Source organism: Arvicanthis niloticus, chromosome 6 (assembly GCF_011762505.2).
Source record: "Arvicanthis niloticus isolate mArvNil1 chromosome 6, mArvNil1.pat.X, whole genome shotgun sequence".
Lineage (NCBI taxonomy): Eukaryota > Metazoa > Chordata > Mammalia > Rodentia > Muridae > Arvicanthis > Arvicanthis niloticus.
In genome coordinates this window covers 33,978,550-33,995,414 of record NC_047663.1, presented here as the reverse complement: position 1 = coordinate 33,995,414, position 16,865 = coordinate 33,978,550, and the positions used below count along the sequence as shown (strand labels likewise).

General features: G+C 50.6%; 1 protein-coding gene across 3 annotated transcripts in view; it reads left to right on the top strand.

Moving 5' to 3' along the window:
* Positions 1-11,135, top strand: part of Cuedc1 (CUE domain containing 1) — a 91,233-nt gene extending 80,098 nt beyond the window's left edge. The window contains exons 4-11 of one of the 3 annotated variants that reach the window (XM_034505712.2): positions 787-913; positions 1,539-1,731; positions 3,082-3,165; positions 5,074-5,145; positions 5,960-6,053; positions 6,641-6,699; positions 7,197-7,267; positions 9,569-11,135. In XM_034505712.2, coding sequence (XP_034361603.1) covers positions 787-913; positions 1,539-1,731; positions 3,082-3,165; positions 5,074-5,145; positions 5,960-6,053; positions 6,641-6,699; positions 7,197-7,264 — 697 coding nt within the window. In that variant the 3' untranslated portion in view covers positions 7,265-7,267; positions 9,569-11,135. Of the gene's footprint in view, positions 1-786; positions 914-1,538; positions 1,732-3,081; positions 3,166-5,073; positions 5,146-5,848; positions 6,054-6,637; positions 6,700-7,196; positions 7,268-9,568 lie in introns of those variants that run through there. The other 2 variants (XM_034505711.2, XM_076936051.1) reach the window with 2 other exon arrangements.
* The last annotated feature ends 5,730 nt before the right edge of the window (positions 11,136-16,865 follow it).

Below are 16,865 nucleotides of genomic sequence, written 5' to 3'. Positions count from 1 at the left end.
ATAGACTCTCTTGGAAACAAGAACCTCCGCCAGTTCAAGCAGCAGCTACTGTGGAGTGGTGTGTGTGTGTGTGTGTGTGTGTGTGTGTGCGCGCGCGCGCACGCGCGCGCGCGTGTCCCAGTACCTGGGCAGGATCAGCAAGGTCTGGATTTTGTAACAAAAGTACCAGGGGCTCCCCAATGCTTCCTACCCTTTGCTGGCTGTGGTTGAGCCGGAATGGGAACTCAGATCTGCATATTGTCCAGAAATCTTGGGGAGCCTTCTTCCTCAACAGACAAGGACAGAACGGACTGCTGGCTGGCTACTTGTCTGCTGCTGGGAGGTGGGGGTGATATCTGTTATTTAACAGTTCAGCACTGTGTCAGCTAGGGACACAAGCACAGAAGTGTCTGACCCCACCCCGACCCCTAGTCTGTAGGGAACATTCATAAAGTCTGTATGTAAATCCACAACATTGACATTTGTAACAGAGACACTGAGTAACAGAAAAGTGGCCTAAGCCCAAGGCCAAAGCAGAGGAAAACAGAGCTGACTGAGGAAAGCCCCAGAGAAGAAAGAGAGAGAGAGAGAGAGAGAGAGAGAGAGAGAGAGAGAGATCCCCACTGCCCCTGGCCTGGATGGGTTTCCCTCAATCAGCAGAATGCATGCCTGTACCTTTGTTCTGAAGGCAGTGTGGACACTGGACACTCTGAATAAAATCTCTATCTGCCCAAGGGCCTGTGATGGGTCAACAGAGCTATGGCTAAACCTGACTACTCCCTGCTCTCCTTATCTCCCATGCCCCAGGATTGATGTCCTGGGCTCCGGACAACCTGCAAACCAGAGGCGCTACCGAAACTGGAACCCACCCCTGCTGGGCAACCTCCCAGATGACTTCCTCCGAATCCTGCCCCAGCAGATGGACAGCATTCAGGTAAGAGGCTCCCCTCAAACCTCCACACCTACCTGCCTGTCCAGCATCTCTTCTGGGCTACATCATGGTCTGTACCAGCCAGTTTTACTTCTTGGTTTTCAAGCTCAGGCTGGGCTGCTTCTGTGGATTAGAATTTGTTAGGAAAGAAAAGTGAACCCATAGCCTCACTTTCGGTCTGGCCTGGTTCTCTGGCTGCAGCCATCACCTCAGGCTGGAGGAAGGGAAATGGGGTAGCTAATAGGGGATTTGCTGCTTTCCTCTCCGTAGAAGCTTCTTTCAGAAGGTGCCCCTGGTGGGGTATGCAGGTGGTGAAGAGCCAAGTGTGAGATTGACTAGAAGTCCATGCACAGGTGGCTGAGCTGTTTGCAAATTGATTTTCAGGATGATTTAAGTTCCAGAAGTAGGAATGAGGTGGCACTAGGTTGGGAGGAAAAGTCCTTTTGATGTCCTTCCTGCTTCTGCTGCAAGGGTAGTTCTGAGCTGTTCAGTGAATTCTGGCTAGTGACTGGGTCCCATTGGGAGGAGGAGACCACACAACGGGGCTGGAGGATTCTGGGAAGGCACACCTGCTTGTATAGCTGTACATGAAGTTAAGTAGGTGATGTGTATGCTCACTCTTCCTCAGGGTCACCCCGGGGGCTCCAAGCCTATGAGTGGAGAGGGAGGCCCACCTTCAGCGCCAGGGTCTATGGCCTGTGACCAAGACAGCCGCTGGAAACAGTACCTAGAAGATGAGAGAATTGCCCTCTTCCTGCAGAATGAGGAATTCATGAAAGAGCTGCAGCGAAACCGGGACTTCCTCCTCGCCCTGGAGAGAGGTGGGCACCAGTCTCACCATGCAAGAAGAGACTGACATGGGCCGAACCTTGAGCCTCAGTAGGCATTGTGCTGGGTGCCAGCATGCCAGGCACTTTCTAACGTGCATAAGCTTGGCCCTCCTTGGGTCATGCAGGAGCTCCAGGTTTCAATGGGGGCTGAGAACACCTGAGAACCCAGAGGAAGAAGGCATACCTATTGAACATTTCCCCCTGCCCTGCGTATTTGAGCTCAGCATTAGCCTAGGCTTGAGTGACAGGGAAAGACATGCAGCCTTTCCTACCAACCTCTAGCTACCAAGCAGGGGTACCATGTATTGAGCCCTGGGAACGAGGTGACTGGCTTCATGGGTGCCAGAATAAGAGGCTTCCTGAATGGAGGAGGTTAGAATGAGATATTTGCATGATCTTTGGATGGGCTACCCTGCTCCCCAACCTGGCTGCCTTTTCTTTTGAGGTAGGCTTTGGAGACAGGACTGAGAAGGTGGTCTTGTAAAGGTCACAGAGGGAGGGAGGGAGGGAGAGAGGGAGGGAGGGAAAAGGAAAAGAGAGAAGGAGGAGGGAAGGGAGGGAGTTTGAGGTGTTTGGGAATAAGGGAGTAAATTGTGCTGCTGGTGTGTTGGGCTGGAGGAAGCAGGCCCACTGGCAGCATAAAAATGGCGTGGCTAGAGTCAGGCAGTGGAGGTATACACTTTTAAACCCAGTACTCAGGAGGCAGAGCCAGGCGGATCTCTTTGGTTTGAGGCCAGTCTGGACTACAGATGGAGTTTCAGGATAGCCAGGGATACACAGAGAAACCCTGTGGCGAGAAACAGATCAAACCAAAACAAAACAAACAAAAAAAAAAGAGAAAGAGGCTTGGCTGTGCATGCAGCTGATACCATTAGAGATGGTTGTGAGCCACCTGAGAACCCAAAGGAAGAATGTGTGCCCATGGAGCCTTCTCTCCTGCCCTGCATATCTGTTTGAGCTCAGCATTAGCCTGGGGGAGCTGTCTTGTAAACCCAGCATTAAGGACAGAGAGGAAGGAGAGCCATGAGCTCCAAGAGACCCTGGGCTCCATATCAAGACCCTAAAACAATATGATCAGATAGGTTTGGACTCTCTGGAAGCTGCTAATTCTGACATTCCAACATTGCAAATGCTTATTAGTTAGTTGTTTCTAGTATCACAACATGTTCTTTAAGAGCTGACAAATGTATGCTTTTGTGTGTGTGTGTGTGTGTGTGTGTGTGTGTGTGTGTGTGTGTGTGTGTTCATGTGTGCTTTGGGGATTCAGCCTCCTGCAGCCTTCAGTGTGCCCCTGGGCACTCTGGAGCTCACTTCCCTGATAAAATCTGTCTCCTTTTCCAGATCGATTGAAATATGAATCCCAGAAATCCAAATCTAGCAATGTGGCTGTTGGAAATGACGTTGGCATTACCTCCTCTGTCCCAGGTAAGCTTGCTGTCCTGAGAGGGCCTGAGGGGCTCACTGGGCCCACACCCCAACTTTATCTCCAATATTGAGAACTTAGGGGTAGGATGAGGAAACTGACTAAGGGTGGGACCTGAGGCCCCTCAGCAAGCAAGAAGTGAGGCCTCCTGTGGAGTGAGATATCCCCTTCACTGAGTGATCCTAGGTTCTTGCTGTCCTGGGAGCTGTAGGTTACCTACCACAGGCTGGCTGACCTACCAACTATTTCTGGATCTTGGACTACCAGAGGACACACCAAACCAGTTAGTGTCTCTTAATAGCAACTGAGAGGAGGAAGGCTGTAGAATCTTGTGAAGTTGGCTTAATGAGACTTAATGCCTAATTAGTACACCAGCAAAGGCAAGGCATACATGCTGACTGTATTCAGCCCATGGAGAGGAAGAGGGTGAGCTTAATCTGGGAAGGGTGTATTCACTGAAGTAGCTGAGGACTCTCTGCCCCAAGTCATGCACTGCCAGGTAGGGAGAAGAGAAATTCTCAGCATAGTCTGCAAGATGGTTCAACCACTGCCAGAGAAGGGGATGGAGAGATGGCTCAGTGGTTAAGAGCAGTGGCTGCCCTTCCGGAGGTCCTGAGTTCATTTCCCAGCACCTGCATAGTGGCTCACAACCATCTGTAATGGGATCTGATGCCCTCTTCAGTCATACAGGCATACATGCAAATAGAGTACTCATAATTAAAATTCATTAAAAAAAAAAAAAAAAAAAGAGGGCCAGAGAAGCAGGGTTCACAATTCCTCCTATGACTGCCTCCCCAACTCATTTCAGACTACATGTGACTTCCCTCCAGTGCCCGCAGCACTGGGGCTGACAGGCCAGAGGGTGAGGGACTGTATTACTAGGCTGCGTAGACTACAGCGGAGCCGAGGTTGGGAGTATGAACAGAAACTCTGTGTTCATCCTTGGCCCCTGGACTCTGAGTCCTGGGTCAGTTTCTGCCATCACCCCATGTCCATATTTAAAAAGGCTCAGTGTTTTTTTTTTTCCAGGAGCTGAGCCTCCATCATACAGTTGAGCTGGGAAGGCAGGAACAGAAGGGTAAGGTGCCCCGCTAATCCCAGCTCAGAGAAAGAAAATCCCACAGAACTGATTCATAAGCAAGCGGCTAGGAGCTTAGGCCTCACCAGATGTTCAGCTGGGAGTTTTCACAGAGCTTCTTGTCCTTGATCCCAAATTAACGAGGGACACTGGGGCTGCTGAGCTGAATCAGAGTGACTAAGAGGGAAGTTAGCAGGCAAGGTGACTCGGGATGAGCCAAGTTACAGGACGGTGAGCTGCAGCCCAAGGGTCCTGAGAGACCCACGCACGCACGCGCGGGTGGCTCACTGCTTTCCGACTCTCGGGTGAGCCCTGCTCTCCTTCCGGTTCAGCATCTGGGAGGCGTTCTTGGCTCTTTGTCTTTTCTGCTTCCCCTCACTAGAGTTAGGATGCACAGAGGGTCGTGATGTGCTGGTAAATGGTTGACATTCTGCTCTGGGTACAGGAGAAGGCTGACATGCAGTCTAAGGGGATTTCCATGACTTCGATCTCCCCAACCAGCTCATTTCAAACCACCATCATGACTTTGAGGGTATGGGACTGACTGCTGGAGAAGTTGGAACACACAGGCAGCAGATCTTAAGACTGCCCTCATTTGCTCCGAAGAGGAAAATGCACCTTGCAAGAAGGAAGTACTCTTGCAACTTGACTTAAAAAAAAAAAAAAAAAAAAAAAAGCCTGCACTTTTGCTGTAATAAAAGGACAGAAACAACCATGGAGGGGTATCCTCCGACCTACTTCCTAGGGCCTTGCCTGCTGCTTACTCTCTCTCTTAGGGGGACCTCGGAGACCCAATGGGCCTGGTTCCTCAGTAGGTATCTTCTCCTTCCAGGAACCAGTGATACCAACCCCACTGTGTCAGAAGATGCCTTATTCAGGGACAAGTTGAAACACATGGGAAAATGTAAGTCCTGCTCCTTGTCCCAGCTCTCTTGAGGCAGGCCCCGTGAGAGGGAGGGAGCCCCCCACCCCGAAGACTTTTAATTCTATTGACTCTTGGTCAACTGCGGGTGACATTTTAATCACAGGCTAGCTCCCTCGGCCTTCCCGCCTTACTTTATTCCGCAGCTGAGTCTGGAGACAAATTAAGTTTAAATCCTCTCGAGCCAGCTGTCTGTAGGGAAATAACGAGTGTCAGTATTCACATTCTCTGTGGCGTGAGGGCTTGACCCAGACAGGAGTCACTGGCTGAGTCTGCTTTCTGTGGCAGACATTTTGGGATAGGGGAATCTCTTTCCACTCCCCGCTTTTTGTCATCCTCCCCTTTTCAGTCTCATAGACCCATAACCAGTGGGAATGAGGCTGGATCCTTTCAAGGTTTTATTTCAGGGAAAATTTCCGATGACTCATGGAAATCCTAGGATCAACTGTGGAGGTTGCTGGGGAGGGGCGGGAAGGCCGTGGCAGCCGGCAGCGGGAAAGCAAGCCAAGAGCCGTGGTTGTCCGCCTCAAGGGAAGGAATACCCGGATCTTGGTCTGGAGGCAGGCTGCTGCTGTGCACTTGACTAGTGGTGGCCTGTGCTGCCCCCGGAGGCCGACCTGGGATGGCGCACTTGCTCCCTAGGTGGCACTGGTGTCTGCAATTCCTGTCACTTTCCTCTTCCCAGTCCCCACCCAAGGGGCCTGGTGCTGCCCTGGCTGCCCCCAAACCTGGAGGGAAGCCATCTGATGCTCTGGCTCTCTGGAGCATGAAGGGCTCACGAGTCTCTCTGCCCCAGCCACGCGCAGGAAGCTGTTTGAACTCGCCCGAGCCTTCTCTGAGAAGACCAAAATGAGGAAGTCAAAGAAGAAACATTTGCCGAAGCTTCAGTCGTATCCTTCTGCTTGGCCCTGGGGTGGGGTGGCGAGTGCCAGCAATAGTGATGGAGATTCAGGCTGAACCTTCCTCGGGACTGGGATGTGACTCTGTGGCCGCCCCTCCTTGATCTCTGAACTAGGAAACCCCGTCGTCGTCAGTTCCTGTGTTCTTTCCCTGGGACACTGTCTTTCCTGTGCCTTCTTTACTTTTGGCCCTGAGTCATCTGCACTTTGAGTCATCTGTTTTTTTATATTGTCCTCTCATTGAAATCACTGAGTCGTCCCCTAATTTTGCTAGTTGAACTGGTTCATAGGTCCCCTGCAGCCTCGTCTCCAGAGGCTTGCTTTTTTTCACTTCTGGCTCTTTGAATGAAAAGATGTTTCCCTGTCTTCATACCAAAGTTCGGGATCGGGTCTGGTTAGCTGGCCCACTGATCCCAGGAGAGGGGCCTGGAAGGGACACCGATAGGCAGTTTGGGGACAGGAGGGATAGTAGAAGCCTTGTGAGGTTGCTGGGTTACCAGGACAGAGCACAGGCAGATTGAACAAACTGTGACGGTACCCATACATCTCTGGGATAGTTTTCCTGAACAGTCTGGCAGGCTGGGGGCCGCTGCATCCACAGCCAACCTCCTGGATGACATAGAGGGCCATGCTTATGGTGAGGCTGGGCAGGGAACTCTAAGTTGCTTGGGATGGGTGACCCTTCAGGAGGAGGTCCTGAGTGTTTAACATTCAGCAAGGGAGTACTCAGTCTGGGGGACATGTCAAGAGTTAGCAGGCAGGTGGCCCACAGAAATGTGGTCCGTTGCTGTGAGGTGCACACAATGCCACCCCCTTCCCGTAGTCCCTGAAGGGGAACCCAGGGTGCCAGGCACTGTTCTTGGGCCTCAGAGGTCTTCTGGATAGTCCACCCCTGTCCTATTTGATAGATTAGAAAACCAAAGCCCAAACAAAGGCAAGACTTGTCCAAGGCCTCAGAGCTCAGTGGAAGAGCCAGGCTAGCATCCTGGCTGCCTTTGCCTCCCTTAGGGTACCCTGGAGTGTCACGATCCAAGCTAAGGGACAGAGGCTAGGCAGCCTCCCTGCCCAGCCTAGGACGGGCCCATATGAGGTTCTGCAGGGTGGAAGATGAGGCCTTTTCCCTTTGCCTTTCAGAGGAAGACTTCCGCGGAAGGCAGCAGGAGGTGCCTAAGGTGGAAGAGGTCCTAAGAGAAGCACAGTAAGAGGTAAGGCTTGGGACCACAGCTCCCAGGGGCAGGTAGAGCAAAGGCCCATCACCCATCGTGTGTCCTCCAAGGATCCAGAGGTGCTGGGCTGGAACATCAAGTAACAGTGGCCCTTGCTTATTTCTCACGTGGCAGGGCACATGGGTTTCCCCCTGAAGACCAGCATATATAATACAGTCTTATGTAAACCCTACTACCTTTGCACCGGTTATATAAATGAGGCTGGCTTTGAACTTCAGACTCTCCTGCCTCCACTTCCCAAGTGCTGAGATTACAGACTTGCTGTATCACACCTGGCTCTTGTACATTTTAAGAATTTGGTTATGTATTCGTGTATTTATCTGACAAACCACAATCACACCTGCCTTTGACAGATGCCCTGAACAGAAAAACCAAATCAGCTTGTGACCTTGAGTAGTTTGTAGCCCCACTGACAAGACATTTCTGGGACACACAGTGAATATTAAGAGGATAACATAAGAAACACTGTGGCGGCCATGCACATGCAGAACTGTGTTCAGTCCACTGCTTAGGTTGGATGGTCAGGGATCTGCTGAAGGTCAGGAGATAGTCCCTGGAGTGTCTGGAGCCTCAGGGCTGGGCTGCCTCTCCTCTAGTCTCCTCTGTAAACTCATCTGGGGGGATGCACTAAGGAATGCCAGCATCTCCTGCAGAAACTAGGTGTGCCTGCACCTCTCCAGGTGCCTCTTCCCCCAGTGAGACGCTGCCTGCCCATCCACCTGCTCTGCCTGCCCAGCTGCTATCCTGCTCTCAGCACTCAGCATCTTTTAGGCTTTCCTGAGCTGTGTGGTGCAGCAGGTTTGGCCCTGTTTCCAACTATGGAGGAACAGAGATGCTCCTTGTACGGTAGTTGTGGAGGTGACATAACCCAGGTGACAGAGGCCATGGTCAGCAAATGCAGGCACCACACGCTCCCATCTTGTCCCCCTTCCACGCTCTTCTCTCTTCAGCTCTCTCCCCTGGATTTCCTCACCCACAGAGCTGCACCCTAGCTTCCCACTTTTCCAAGGTACCCAAGTAAGGGCAGCTAGGGACATTTGCCTACCCCTGCCCCTTCTCCCATCCCAGTGGTCCCCAGGGAAAAGGCGGTCCTCCCAAAGCCACCTCATCTTAGAACTTGCTCGTCACTTTTGTGTTTCCAGCCTGTTTCCTCTCCCAGCTCCCCACTGTAAAAACCAGATTGTCCTGTATCTACTGCAAACTGACAGGCTCCAGAAAGGGACTGAGTCAAGGAGATCATCTGCCAGCTCCAGGGCCTGTTGTGCGTTCCGATGCCCCACATCAACTCCACAGTCAAGGCCCTGATTTGCCTGAGACTCTTCCTGGTTTGCCTATCACCTCAGGATCCCTGGTGTTTCTTCTTCCTGGGAGTTTGTCTCTCCTCAATGCCTATTCATAGCTCTGCCTTTGATTCTCTTCAGTCTTCTCCCTTCCCTCTCAAAGGGCCGAACCATCCTCTTCTACAAGAGCCACTCTTCCAGATCTATTGGGTCCTTGCTGTACCCTCTCTGGTCTTTACAGTGTGTCTTTCTGTCCTGTCAGCTCACTGCAAGCTTGTCTCTCCTCCCTGCTTTCTTCCCCCTAGCTTTTCCCATCTGTCTTGACAGATTATCACTCATTGCCCTACCTATTAATCCTTTCACCACCCTCGCCCCCACCCCCACTCCCACCCCCACCACCGCCCCTCCCCAGCCTTTTTGGTATTTTTCGAGATACTGTTTCTTTGTGTGGCTCTGGCTGTTGTGGAACTAGCTCTGTAGATCAGGCTGGCCTTAAATTCACAGAGATCAACCTGCCTCTGCTTCTCCTGAGTGCTGGGATTCGAGGTGTGTGCCACCACCACCCTGCCACCAAACAGCACTTCTGTGCTTTTTTTTTTTTTTTTTTTTTTTTCATGAGTCTTCTGAGCAAAAGTCACATGAACTCAGTCTGGTGTCTGAGGCTCGCCGAATTCTAGCCTGGGATTACTTTTCTGCCCCTTCAAGTCCTCTGACTTAGTGTAGCTCCGTGAAGCTGCTAACAGGACACAGAGGGGTGGGCCAGTCTCCCACCTGTGAGGCCTCCCCATGTAAAGGCTTCCTTTCCACTCCAGTCTCCCACTCCATGTCTAGCTGCTAAGGTCCCTGCAGCTGAGCAGTAGGTGTGATCCAAAGCAGAGTTCCAGAATGATCTAGAACCTCTGGAAAAAGGAGGAGGTGCCTCATATTCTCCAGGAGCCAGTGGCGGGGAAAGACCAAGATGCTCGTTTGAGGAAAACTTCACATTCTCTCTACTTCCCAGGTGCCAGCAGCTTCACCTTGCCAGAGAAGCTCTGACTGGGTTGAGGCAACCAGAGAGCAGCACCAGGGCCCTCCAGTTGCAGCCCAGACAGATGGTGCTTGCACGCCAAGGCTCAGGCTTCTTCCGCCACAGTCCAGCCCAGCCACTGCCGCGTTCCACGGGACTTAGAATTTTCAGAGCTGCTTGTGATTGGAGGAGGGGCCTGGAGCCTTCGAGACAGCAGCCAGCCAGCCACAATTCCTATTTGTAGTCTGGCTCCTCTATAGGGGATGAGCAGAAATGCAGGAACTACGTCTCCTCCGCCGCCCCCCCCCCCGCCCCCAAATAAAGAAAGAAAAGAAAAGAAAGAAGAAAGAGAAGAAAAAGAAGAAAGATTCCAAGGTTGCAGTTTAGGAACTGGCAAAATGACCAATGTGGAGGTTCGTTGGGCCTGGAGAGAGTTCTGTCTGCTTCTTTCCGCTCTCTCCTGACCTGCCACAGTAGGTCTGATCTACACCCTCCTCCAACCCCCTGTGATCTTTTCCCCCCAAAGGTCTCCTGCACCTCAGCCTTGCCGGGGACTGCTGACTCTTGGCTCCAACCCTGCACGGAACTCTGGACACTTTGGTCCTGTCGGGTCCAGCTTATAGGGCTGCTTTTATTAAGGGCTGGCTGTCACCTCCAGCAGCCTCCACTTGACCCAGCAGGGATGGGGAGGGTGACCCCGGAGCTGGAGGATTCTGTATAAGCAGAGTCTTTAGTTTTGGCTGAACACAGAAGCTGGTTCTAAATTTACATCACAGTGGAGTACCTCAGGGGCTGGACCTATCCTGCCGTTTTGTAAGATGGGGAGGTGCTGGAGGTTCACAGTGGGGTGACCCCAAATTAGAAGGTGCCGGCTGAAGTGTAAGTTGCAGAGGCTGCTAGTCTAGGCCAGGGGAATCGGGCGGCAAGCACCTAGAACAAGAACTTGCCGGGTGCCTCGAGTGGAGAAACCAGAGGTGATTTAAGGAACCGCCACCAACCACTGCCACTGGACAGAGGCCGCATCTGCGTCCCGCTGGTCCCATGACCTGGCAACGCACTGACCTTAGAGAGATCTGGGAAGCCTGGACAGGAGCGGGGGTCCTGGTTGACCATGGGATCCGATGCTTGGGTGGTGGGGGCTGCTAAGGACTGGCAGAAAATGGGAGCCTGGTGGGAATGGGACCGCAATCGCCTCAACTCCTGCGGGTCAGTCGAGCTTCCCCGGGCTCGGATGAGCAGTGCAAATAGACACTGGCCACGTCTGGAGGCGTGCGCAGCCAGTCCGGGTCCGGGTAGGGGTAGGGGTGGGGACCATGTTGGCTCCGAGCCAGGCCGGTGACCCCTGGAGAGAAAGCTTCCCACCTCCAGGAGTCCCGGGAGGCTAAACTGAGCTCCAGACGTGTCTGGGCCCTCCCTGCTCCAAGGCGGGGCGCACTTGGGGAAGCCCTAAGTTTGTGTGTGTCACTTTGTTATTTTTTCCCTCCAGTGTGTGTTTTTTTTTTTTTTCCCCTTGGAGCTGTTTCATAGGAATTCCGGTAATAAAGACTTGGTGTTCTCTTGGTGCTCTGATGTGGCCGGCGGCGTGGGCTGGACCCTCCCTCCTTTTGCCTCCGCAGGGGAGAGGGTTTGGCTTTTGGAGTCGTGCTGAATCCTAGGGCCACCTGCCTCACTTTTCCCTCCCCTCCCCTCCCCGCCCCCCCCCCCCCCCCCCCCCCGTGCGCTCGGTTAACCCTCACTCAAGGTTGTTTCTAGGGTTCAAAGGACTCAGGCTCCCTGCACACCGCCACAGGTAGTGACACCTGCTGCCTGTGTCTATCTAGCAAGCCTCCTTCCTCTTTGCGGCGGGGGGGGGGGGGGGGGGGGGGGGAGGGGGCGCTTGTGGTAGGCGAGAAAACAGAGAAACCCAACGGGTTGCGAAAGCGTCATACCGTGCCTCCCTGCATTAAACAACAAAGCAGGGATTAATGGTGACTGGGGGCCGATAGGAGACTCCTAGGTGTGCATCACAAAGGTGTGCACCTTACACTTACTTGAAAGGGAATGCAGCAGTATCTTAGCTTCCTCAGTCTCTAACTCAGCTGGACTCCCTTTCACCTTTACATGGGCAGGGACAGGATGCTGGCTACCGAAAGAGGAAACGGGCAATTCTCAAGGTTAAAATTCTTTGTGTGAAGCCAAAGGCCTTGTGGCTTTTAATAGCACTTGTTTCTTGTTCTGGCTTGAGAGTCATCTCGACAAGTCTCTTTCCCCTAAGGAAAGGATCTTAAGTTGGGTTATAAACAACTGGCGCCCTTTCCTCAGGGTCTTACCTTAACCCTAACAGACACAAGTAGGCCGGTACGACAGCATTCCTAAATCAGGTGGCATGCTACACTAGGTAAACTAAGATTCTCTTCCTTCCTTAGGCCAGTTATTCATCAATATCCTAGAGCTATGCAGTACCAAAAGGAAGCTGCAGAGCTCCTGTGAGCTTGAAGAAATGCTTGCTTTCTAGGTTCTGGAGAGCTGGCTGAGTGGCTAAGAGCACACACTGCTCCTGTAGAGGAACCAAGTTCAATTCCCAGCAGCTACATCAGGCAACTCTCAATTGCCAGTGACTCGACTCTAGTTCCAGTGGACCTGATGGTCACTTTTGCCAACACACACACATGCATAATTTTTAAATAAAAAAATGTTTAAAAAGACATGCTCCATTCAGAGACATGCTCCATTCCAGACCTTCTGAGTCAGAAACAGGGTGTCACCAAGCAGTCTGTGGTTCCTATACACACTGGAACTTGGAAGCCATGGTGTTAGGCTACTACTCCCCAAATGCTTTTTCAAAATTCTTCCACTTAGTACTCCAGACCAATTCAATCAACAACTGTAAAGTGTCCGAGGAGGTTCAAGGTTCAAATTTGCCATCAAGTTAGATCCAGGGCTCCGAGTTGTCAGTCTCCTGTTTGTCAGTCTCCTGTTGATCTAGCCCAATAACCACTTTACAGACAAGGAAATGACATTACTTTAAGTGACCTACCAAGATCACAGAGTTGGAGCTGAGTTAGGCTAGAAAAGGAGCCCGAGGCTGCCTCATCTGAAAGCTCCTCGCCTCTTCTGCTCCCCTTCTCCTCAGAGTCTGCTCTGTGTACCAGCACCTCTGGAAGCTTGTTAGAAATGCTTATAAGATATTTATCTACCAGCCAGGAGGTAGTAGTGCACACCTTTAATTCCAGCACTCCGGAGTCAAAGGCAGGTGGATCTCTATGAGCTCAAGGCCAGCCTGGTTTCCAGAGCAAGTTTCAGGACAGCTACATAGAAGAAACCTAGTCTTGAAAAGCCAAAATAAATAAATATAAAAATCTATCAAAGTTACAACTGGAAGGCAGTGTAACAAGCTCTGAAGATGACTCTAATCTATACTCAAGTCTGAAAACAAGTTCAGGGCCAACAAGGTAACTTCATAGGGAAAGGCACTGACATCTGCGACAACCTGAGCTTGATCCCAGATCTCACTGTGAAAGGAGAGAACCACCTGAAAGTTCTCTGACCTCCACGTATGTGCCTTGGCTTGTGCACACAGGAGCGCACACACAATTGTAATAAACATAAATTTAAGAAGGCAGCTCCCAAAGCCCCAGAATTATATAGCACGTTTTAATTCAAGTGTCTTATGAACATTGTAGCTTAAAAACTACATAGGTCTGAGATTTGCACTTTAGAATACGTGCATCCCTATTGAACTTGGTTTGCAATTTAGCCTGGGAATTTGTAAAATCTCAGGTGATTCTAATTTACAGCCAAGTGCCATTTTTGCTTATTAGTATAAAAGATATTGAAGGTGATTGTAACTGCACCGCAGAGTGAGGGGAGAGACATTACCAGGCTAAAGAGCATAAAGACTGGACCCAGAAGTGGAGACAGCCTGTCCCTGACCACGGTCATCAGCCCTTGGACATCATGTTCATCTGTACATGTTAAGCTCCTGGTGATCACACATACTCCTGAGTGACATAAGGTGATACTCAAAGATTTCTGTAAAAAATCTATCTAGATTCAGAGCCTGCCAGTGCCCCGGCCCTTTATACATTTTGGTATTCCTGGGCAATGGCCTCAACTTACAAGAATATCATGGGATCTGGTAAGCAATGTGTACAGAAGAACTGGTGTGGTTATGTTGGAGTCTCAACTTCTATCCCCTAGTTGTCTTGAAGCTGCTAGAGAATGGGAAATAATGGTCAGAGAATTTGTCCTGAAGAACAAGAGGCAGGTAAGGTGTGAGGTGCAATCACTGGGGGTTCACTGTCTGCCGGCCATTCTCCTGGGGTGCTTTATTGTACCCATTCCTGCAATGAGAATACAAAATCAGTGTTACTCCCCATTTTTATACAGCAGGAAATGGAGGCATACAGAGGTACAGAGATGAAGTTGAGCTTCTTATATGATCTCCATCTTTAGTAAGTATCCCTGGATTGAACTCAAGCAGTAGAACTCCAGAGCTGATACCTAAGTGCTAAGCTTCCTGCTGGGGGACAAGAGGAGGACAGGTGACAAGATCCCAGATCCCACATGGATACAATTTGTGAAGAACAGAAAAGGCCTACCTGCTCAAAACCACTTCCACATCTGTGACAGAGCAGTGTGTCCGGAACACCCCTGTTAATATTCTTTATCTGGGCTTCAAAACAATCTCTTAAGTATATCCGGCAAGCCGCAAGCCTGCTATTGAGAGAGCACGCAGACGCCTTATGCCCATTATCACAGCAAAGATTAATTTGTTGGATTAGTGATCTGGGCCAGCTAGGAGAAAGCTGGAAGTGTGTGTGTGTGTGTGTGTGTGTGTGTGTAAAGGGTCTGTGTAACTCTACTGCCACCAGGTGGTCATTTTGCAGAAGTGTGTGTCACTACCACAGAAAAGTGAAACATCACTCCCCACACCACCCCCAAAAGGCCAAGAGTACGTCTTTGGCTTCAAGCCATACAGACTAAGGTTTGTTCATACAGCCACATTTGGTGAAAGTTGCAAAACAAGGATGTTTTTAAATGTAAAGTGTCACTAAAGTTATAGAAGCTCCAGGGTCCATAAGGTGAGCTCTACTCTACCTGGGGTGGGGGAAGGGGCACAGTTGTCAATTCTAGATTTGTGGTTGTTTTATTTTGTTTCAGAGAGGATCTCACTGTGTAGCCCTGGATGTTCTGGAACTTGCTTTATAGACTGAGCTGGCCCCAGACTCAGAGATCTGCCTGCCTCTGCCTCCCACGTGCTGGGATTAAAGAGTGTACCTGCCCTCAGGATCATTAATTAAAGAGGGGAAATCATGTCGAGAGGATTATTCCGGGGACTCTAGCGTGAGCTGTTGTGAAGCTCAGTTTGAACTCAGCGGAAGCCTGCCTCGCTGTGGCCTTGTCACTCAAAGTGCAGCTTGGATGCAGAACTCTCCACGCTAGAACCAAGAAAGTCCATTCAAACTGTCACTATGAACTTGAGAACGCTGATTACCCCATTTGCAGAGTAGCAGAAGCTTGTTAGAGATGCAGTTCAGGCCCCCAGTCCAGACCAACCTAAACAGAATCCGCCTTCTCAAATTCCCTAGGAGCTTCCCCTGCCCCAGATTCATGTGCCCCAAAATACCTGCCATGAAAACCCTCAGAGTGTGTCTAGTTAGTATAAACTCCAACGGAATGTCTCGGGCTCAGCTCACTTCTCTTTCCTTGGTTGTGGAGAGGAGACAAAGTCACACAGACCTCCAGAATAGTTATGGGCACAAAGTGTACCTCTCTTTTTTTGTCTGTGTCTTCTTCAGGGCAATCACTCGCTTCTGGAGGCGACTGTGAACGTCTTGTGAACTGTTAGATGTGATTTCACTGTGGAACGCTCTGCTCCTAAGTGTGGAGTCTGTAGAAACCATCGTTAGTTTGGTTCACTGCACAAGTACTTTGCAGCATTAACGCACTGCGTCTTCTCAACAAGGATCTTTCGAGCCTTGCCCCTGAGACAGGATCTCACTCTGTAGTCTAGACTGTTCTGAACTTGAGATCCTCCTGCCCCCACCTCCCAAGTGCTGAGATTCCAAGCAGGCACTGACACTCACAGAAAACAGGCTTTCTGTTAGGTGCTATGGTTATCTCCATTTTTTACCAAAAACATAGTGAAAGCCTCAGAGGATTATAAAAAAATATTTATCCATTGCTGAGGCAGTGGACATCCATAGGTAAAAGTGAAGGACACAGTGCATGGTGGGGTAGGAGACTATCTCCACACAGACAGTGTGTCCTGCAAGACCTCAAAGGGCTCAGGTGGCCATGCCAGATGTGTGCAGGCAGGCATAAGTGGCCTGTGGTCACTACAGCCTCATTTGCCCTAAGTTGGCTTTATTTATTCATGCTGTTCATTGGAAAACTCACTAAGAACCAGTGGCTGGGTGTGGGTAGAGACAGGCCCAGTTCCTATCCTGAAAGAGACCCAGGGAAATAGACTCAGACAAGTAAACAGACAGAATGGAGAAGGAAAGACTAAGTTGGGCACTAACCCCATGTACCTTGGTGTGGTGGGGGCTGCACACCTGGGCATCCTAGAGGGCATGCTTAGCTAGAAAGAAAAGCAGAGCCTGGAGAAGAGCAAAGGGACCACATACTCCCTTCCCCCCTCACCTTAGACCCATTCAGTAGAAAAGTGTGTGTATTTTAAGATAGGGTCTCTTTCTGCAGTCCAAGTTGGCCTGGCTTGGAACACATTACATAGTCTATGCTGTGCAACCCTATAATTCTTATACTGTGTATAAATACATATTGTTTCTTTCCTCCCATTTAAAGCAATTGCTGGGGCCAAGGAGATGGCTCAGCAGGGAAGGGCACTTGATGCCAAGCTGGGGCACCTGAATTCAACCTTGGCCTCTACACAGAGAAAGTAGAGAACCAATGCCCATAGGCTGTATTCTGGCCTCTACACCTCTCATAATTTTTTAATATTTAAATGAAGCAACTGCCTAAATACCCTTCGAACCCAGCTCTCCAGCCTATGAGGCTAGGAGTTCTCATGATTTTGACAAGAGGCTGGCATTTCCAGTGTTCTCTTGTCTGACAAATTCCCATGCACTACTTAAGCAGGGGTGCTATTTACACGGATGTTGGCAGAATATATGGAAGCCGTGTGGGGTGGGTTTGTAGACTGGACACCAAGAGCACAGTTCAGTGAGCTGATCCTGGTCTGAGGGATGGCTGTGCTGAGTGACTCAGGGGAGTCTATGAGACCTTACGTTCTCGGAGTGTGCAGGGATGGAGGAGGAGATGGGACAAAGTTCACCTCTATGCTCCT